This window comes from Lipotes vexillifer, unplaced genomic scaffold, assembly GCF_000442215.2.
Source record: "Lipotes vexillifer unplaced genomic scaffold, Lipotes_vexillifer_v1.1 scaffold23, whole genome shotgun sequence".
Lineage (NCBI taxonomy): Eukaryota > Metazoa > Chordata > Mammalia > Artiodactyla > Lipotidae > Lipotes > Lipotes vexillifer.
The window spans coordinates 1,614,698-1,621,345 of NW_006796283.1; the positions used below are offsets into that span (position 1 = coordinate 1,614,698).

At 52.8% G+C, this 6,648-nt stretch overlaps 1 protein-coding gene across 2 annotated transcripts in view; it reads right to left on the bottom strand.

Moving 5' to 3' along the window:
* The window catches only part of MTHFSD (methenyltetrahydrofolate synthetase domain containing), a 19,624-nt gene that overhangs the window by 2,438 nt on the left and 10,538 nt on the right, over positions 1 to 6,648 (bottom strand). For both annotated transcript variants that reach the window (XM_007468422.1, XM_007468421.1), the window contains exons 6-7: positions 4,230 to 4,342; positions 3,893 to 4,018 (exon numbers count right to left, since the gene is read on the bottom strand). In XM_007468422.1, the coding sequence (XP_007468484.1) occupies positions 3,893 to 4,018; positions 4,230 to 4,342 (239 nt within the window). The remainder of the gene's footprint in view (positions 1 to 3,892; positions 4,019 to 4,229; positions 4,343 to 6,648) is intronic.

Genomic DNA, 6,648 nt, shown 5'->3' on the forward strand with positions numbered 1-6,648 from the left:
CCCCGAAGACCCCCCAGGAGGGAGCCTCTCTTCCTGACCAGAGGGCATCTTCCGCCACTTGACCCTCTGCCATCTCCTGAACTGACGCATCTGAAGGTAGTTAAACTCACAGACCAGTCCTCCAGAGGCTCCAGTTCCCAAAGAATCCCAAAGACAACGCGAGTCTAGCCCACGCCCCTCCCTGCCACGCCCCTCTTCTGCCTTCTTAAGGAGTTCACACTCTTGCATTCTTTCAAAGTACCTAGGAGCAAACTTAAACTGGTCATAATTAGATTCTTGGGCATTTCGTAAGTTACTGGATCTAGCACTGAGAAAGAAGGCTCAAATTTAAAACTGTAATTACAATCAGAGAAAAAGTGTGAGTATGTCCTTGTATGACAGAACTAAACGTCACCCCAGTCCAAGCACCAGCAGCGGGAGCCACCAGGCCACACCTCCTGGGAAACACCGTGCATCCGCTGGGCCCACTGTGGCCAGATGAGCACCCCTGAAGTGCCCAGGGGACCCACAGGGCTGCCTCAGGCAGAGGTGCGTGTTCTCATGAAGCCTGACCCACGGGGGTGAGGCTCCACGCTCAGGCAGCAGAAATCCACCCTAAAACGTGTGTGAAGCAAACACGCATCCTTCTGGGCACGTCCCCGGGAGCTACCTGATCCCAAGCTGGCGCACATACAAACTGCAATCAGCTGCAGGATAAGAAAAGCCTTCCAGCACACACTGTGAACTGAGTCCACAGCACCACCACGCTGGCACACACCAAGGGATCTTTGGAAACAGAAACACAGAAATGCGAGGCTTTTACGTAAAACTGCTCGTCCTGAGAGCGGTATGTTCTTTGGAACAACAAAGCCCAGTGTCAGCTCCCTCTCCACGCCACTCCCACCCCGTGAGCTCTAAAGGACAAACCTCCCTGACCACGAGGGGGCCTCTGCCACTTTCCCAGCCATTTGCCACCTATGTGCTCCTCATGGGATGGCGTAGGTTGATGGTGGCCCTACAGCCGACAGGCTTCTGAGAGCCGAGTGGACGGGCTGGACACCCACACAGGACCCACAGTGCGGCTCTCTGTTTTTCCTGGCTGGCAATTAGGAACATTTGTTAGGTTTTGTCTATTTGCCATGTGAAATGAAAGATTTTGCTTGTTAATCAAGCAAAAAAATGTATGCCCTTCTGTAACTAATCATACCATTTAAAAAGCAAGTATAAAGCAGAATTGATTTTTTTCTGTACGCTACAATCACTTTTTGCTGAAGCATGCAGATGGCAGTCATTTATAAATATATGTTCCCTTTAGAGATTAAATTAACCCTGCCCCCTAGAAATGCTGGTTAAGTCCAATACAATCAGAAACCTGACTCTCGAGGCATCTGCTGCCAACCCGAGAAGACACTTGGCTCTAACCTCCCTCCGCCACACGCCGGGGTTACGCTCGGGATAAATTGCTTTTCCTTCTGGTTCTCACCTCACTTGACCAGGAGGTAAGGTGCTTGGGAGGGATGATCTCATTCAATAATGCCAGGATGTGCTGGAGCAGCTGCTGGCAAAGTTAAACAGAAACACTAGAAGTCTTTCTAATGAGAACTACGACTTCCGTAACAATCACGCTCGTCTCTTGCAAGACTTAGAAGGTGGCTCGAGGAGACCCACTGTCTGAAGTGACTGGAGCTGGAAACAGAGTCCATATCAGATCAGTGTATTGGCTGGGGCAGTCCTCACATTTCTTGAGAAGCTGGAGCAAAGGCTGGAAAATCAAATGCTGCACAGTCTTTGTGTATTGAGAATGAGTTTAAAAAAAAAAAAGCATCACATTTGGTACCTATTTCAAAACATTGCATCTGGGAGGGCTACAGTGTGCAGAAGAAAAAGGGGATTCCAGATATTCCAATGATAAAGACAAGAGGCAAACTCCTAGAGTCTGATCCCTACATGACGAGTCTCTGGGTAGAGCATCACAGAAGGATTTACCGGTACGTGGCAAACAAAGAGCCAACGTGAAACAGCACTATAACCCAGCACTGAACTGCCCCCACCACCTCCTCAAATCTTCAGTGCAGGGCTTCCCTGGTGGCGCAGTGGTTGAGAGTCCGCCTGCCGATGCAGGGGACGCGGGTTCGTGCCCCGGTCCGGGAGGATCCCACGTGCCGCAGAGCGGCTGGGCCCGTGAGCCATGGCCGCTGAGCCTGCGCGTCTGGAGCCTGTGCTCCGCAACGGGAGAGGCCCCAGCGGGGAGAGGCCCGCGTACCGCAAAAAAAAAAAAAAAAAAAAAAAAAAAAAAAAATCTTCAGTGGAATTAGGGACTTTGTCCCCAAAGTCAATGAAAACGCACTCTGGCTGCGCACATAGCAAGGCCAAGACAGAAACCCCAGAGGTTGGAGAGAGTCCTTGCCTTCACAGGACCCATCCCTCTGCATCGTAGAACTGAGAACACAGGACCCAAAATAAGAAATGGCCTTTTACAAGCTAAGGATCCCTGCCAAGGCCTCACTGAGGATCAGCATCCTTCGGGAAGAGGATGAATAAGCCGACGCCCCGAGGAGCAGAGGCTGAGATGTCTCAGGAAGCTGTGGTTGAATTTGGTTTCCTTTCATCTCAGAGGGATTATATTCATCTAACACAACCGGTCACCTAATCTGTTGCTTTCTTTGTATTTCGCTTGTTAAAATCTGTAGACTGTAACCACGGCTATTCTCCGAGGCAACCAACTCTCTCTCCCCGGAGAGGCCCCCAGAATCCTCCCAGCCTGCGCTGCAGCTGGCCCTCAGCTATGAAGTGCTGGCCCCAGGGCACCTGCAGCCTCGCTGTGGCCGCCCCTGTGATGTATCCTCCCCAGACCGTGTGCTCACCTCTGAGCACAGCCACCTGGCTCCCACGGCCTGTATGTCAGTCGCCATTCAAAGGGAGTCTGTGGGCCTGAATTCTGGGGAAGCCTAAGTTCTAACTGTCCCGAGGGACGCTTTAATAGTCATGAAGGATGCTGCGCCTTCTCCCCGGTGCTCAGGGTGCACGTGGACGGTCCCACACCCCATCTCGGGGTCTCATGTGCTCCCCTCTGCTCTCCTCAGGGGCTATCCTGGCAGGAGCACGGGCATCTGTGGGGAAGCCCTCAGGGTGCGGTGAGAGCACAGGGCTCATCCTCGGAGGTGGATGCTACCGATTCCCACGCCCACAGGAAGGAGGCCTTCCAGCTCTGGATGACTCAGGTTTAAGGAATGTGAAACATGGACAAACATGCTAATTGGACCAAGAGTTTCAATCCAAACAGAGCTCAACTTCTCCAGTTTTCTCAGTAATTCTGGCTATTTACCAGCAGATGGCATCAAAACCCACAGGTTGGCTTCTGGGGTCAAACTCCAATTGCAGACCACTCTGCGATACGTGCCACTGCCTGTTCTGGAGATGGAAGTCACCATGGCATCAGCTTACGAAGGCTTTGGGTACTGCCTCCTACCCAATTCAGTTCTGCATGGAGATGCAGACGACAGTAAAATCTGAAAATCTGGGTTTGCAAAAGCAAAGACTGATGATTAGGACCATGCAGAGCTGGGACGGCAGAAGGCAGCTCTTAGAAGTGAAAGCCAGCGGGCAAACAGACTCAAGGCATCAGCTCTCCTAGTTGAGTTGGTCACTTCCCGCTGCCTATAGCTGGTGTCGTGTAGAGACCTTGAACCCTGCCTGCTCGTCAGAACCAGCAGGTTTGCCAAGTAGATTCCCCAGCCCATGCTTGGAGACTGTGATTCAGAAGCAGAAATGTTCAGAAACTCATGGGTGACTCTAACGCACAGCCATGCAGGCCTGGGGACAGCTGCCATGCCAGACAGAGAACGCAGGGAAAGATGAGGCGCCTATAAGCCACGGGCTGGCACTGGCCTCGCTCCACACCACGGTGACCCACCTTGGACCACACGATTCCTGTTGGCTTGGGGCGCTCACACCCCGTGGTGATGACTCGAGTTGGAGTGAGAATATAGTCCACGGTGAGGTCGTGATCCTCAAGGAGTGTTTCAGGTATGTCGACAACCTGGTCAAACAGAAGCGGGTGAAGGAGCTGACAGGGATACGGCCCCAGCTGTGTTGGCTGCACCGCTGGGTGGAAGTATGATGTCCCCCAAACCCATCATGGGCAAGGCCGAGCGGCCGCACCAAGCGAATCCAGCCTGGCTGAGTGACGCCATGCCCGACACGGCACGGAGTGAAGGCAGAGACCCTGCTGGCCTGTTCCCAGGAAGCACCTGGCAGTCGTGGACGATGGTGACCACTGGCGTCCCCTGGCTGACCGCTCCCATCGACACCATCATGGCGTATTCAAGGTCGGCATAGCCTTCTCCCTTCCCAATTCTCCAGCCTGAGGACAACGCAGAGAATCAATGTCTCTGTGGGGTCCGGGGAGCCACGCAGGATTGCGTTTCTCGTCGTGGACTCAGAGGAGTTACAGAGCAAGAGCCACACTACGCGCTTAGCACACAGTGAGCTGAGCCTGGAGCCTTTGAAACACAGACCTCTCCTTTACCAAGGAAACTGCGCTTGCATTTATGTGAGCTTTACGTTTACAACTAGCGCAACAGTAGATTTTAAAAACACTAAGGACAGGGCTTCCCTGGTGGCGCAGTGCTTGAGAGTCCGCCTGCCGATGCAGGAGACGCGGGTTCGTGCCCCATTTCGGGAAGATCCCACATGCCGCGGAGCGGCTGGGCCCGTGAGCCATGGCCGCTGAGCCTGCGCGTCCGGAGCCTGTGCTCCGCAAATGGGAGAGGCCACAACAGTGAGAGGCCCACATAACGCAAGAAAAAAAAAAAAAAAAAAACACTAAGGACAAATTCCTACTAAGGGCAAATCTGTTTCATCATGGAGCGAAAGCAGGAAGTCTAAATCAGGGGCATGGCTGAGACAGCACAGCCTTGCCTTGTAAAAGCACTACGGACTCACCCAGCGCAGCCCCACAGCTGGGAAGGAGGCAGTTTAAGCAGCACTAGTGCTCTTTTGCAAATTCACAAATGCGGCACAAGAAAAGGATTCATCCTCTGAAGCTGAAGGACAAGCTAAGCAGGAGAAAAGAACGCAGGACAGTGGACAGGGGACGTTAGCACGCTGCTAGCTCCCCGCCGAGTCCAGTTACTCTGCTCCGTAGGACGCCCAAGCCAGCCGGGAGCTCTGACTTCTATGTAACGTCAGCATCAGCAGCAAGCGTGTGAGCGCCATCACTCACGCGTCCTGTAAGATTCAGACCTGACCGAGCTACTTTTACAATGAAAAGCCTTCAACCGTGCACACTAAGAAGCAAGAGGACGACAACTCGATAAAAGAACAGCAAAGGGTACGAGGAGTCCAGAGAGAGACAGGCGGACAGACAGTGAACACAGGAGAAACGTTCAAGCTCACCCAAATCAGATGCAAATGAAGAGGCAACTCAAATACCACTGTTCACTATCAGACGCAAAAACTGAGGTGGGATAATTCTAGTTACTAACAGAAGAGGGAGAGAGGCACGCAGATGGTGTGGGCATGTGACGTGGGCACACTTGCTGGTGGGTAATTTGGCAACATCCATCAGGATTTAAAAACCCTTTGGTCCGGCAATTCCTCTCCTAGGAATCACCCCACAGATGGTCCTCAAAGGTACCCCTAGAGCATACGATAAGACTACACCTCATTCTGGTGCTATTTGCAAGGGGAAGACCGAGACGAACACTGGAGATAACTTAAACGTATTATCAGTCAGGGCTGATGAACAGGAGGAGGCTGACCTCTGTGCTGACAGGCAGAGCCCTTGGAGACGCAGACGCAGCAGCGCACAGAGCACTGTCAGTGCGGAAGCAGAAGCAGGATGAACGTGCAGCCCACACACAGAACACTCGAGATGCCTGTATCTCACACCACAGGAGCTGATACTTCTGTGGGCATCAGGGGCCAGGCAGAGGGAAAGGGGCCAGGCAACGCTTTCTGTGCTCTCCACCTTTTTTAAACACATGCATGGTGATTCTGTTGTTTTAATTAGGGGGTTATCTAAACAGTGACAGTTACAAAACATTGTCTTCCTTTTCATACATCCTGAACTAAAAAAGAAAACTCCTGACGTCCTTTTAAAAGAAGAAATCTTTGCTAACTTCCCATTGCCAAAAGAGTACAGCCCAGTCCCCGGCATCTGGCCTCCGGTCTCTGGAAGCACAGCCCCAGACACTAGAGGGCCGTGCTACGTGACCACGGCACTCCCTCTCCCTGTCCTGCCCCGCCTGCCTCGAACACACCTGGCACGCAGGAGCCAACCCTGAGGCGTCTTCTGAGGTCACCCTGCTCCAAGCTGGCGAGTCCCTCCTCTGAGCCCGCCCACGTCCACCCCGGCTTCTGTTTCCAGCACTGAGCACGTCGTATTGTAGCTCAGCTCTCGTGTCTGCTCCGCCCACCCACCGAGGGCCCACAGCAGAGTCCACTCAGTGCCGGCCTGGCATGTGGCACACAGTGGGCACATGTGTGCTCACGTGTACCCGTCCCTGAGGATACAGGTAAAGCATCTGTAACTGTGAATACACGGAAAACAAGGAATAAAGACCTGTAACATCTCACTCCTAAGCATCTCACACAGTAGCTCAGAGCAGGAGCTGGGAATAGAGTAAGTTTAAGGTGATGGCACTAAAGGCCAACATTTAAAACACG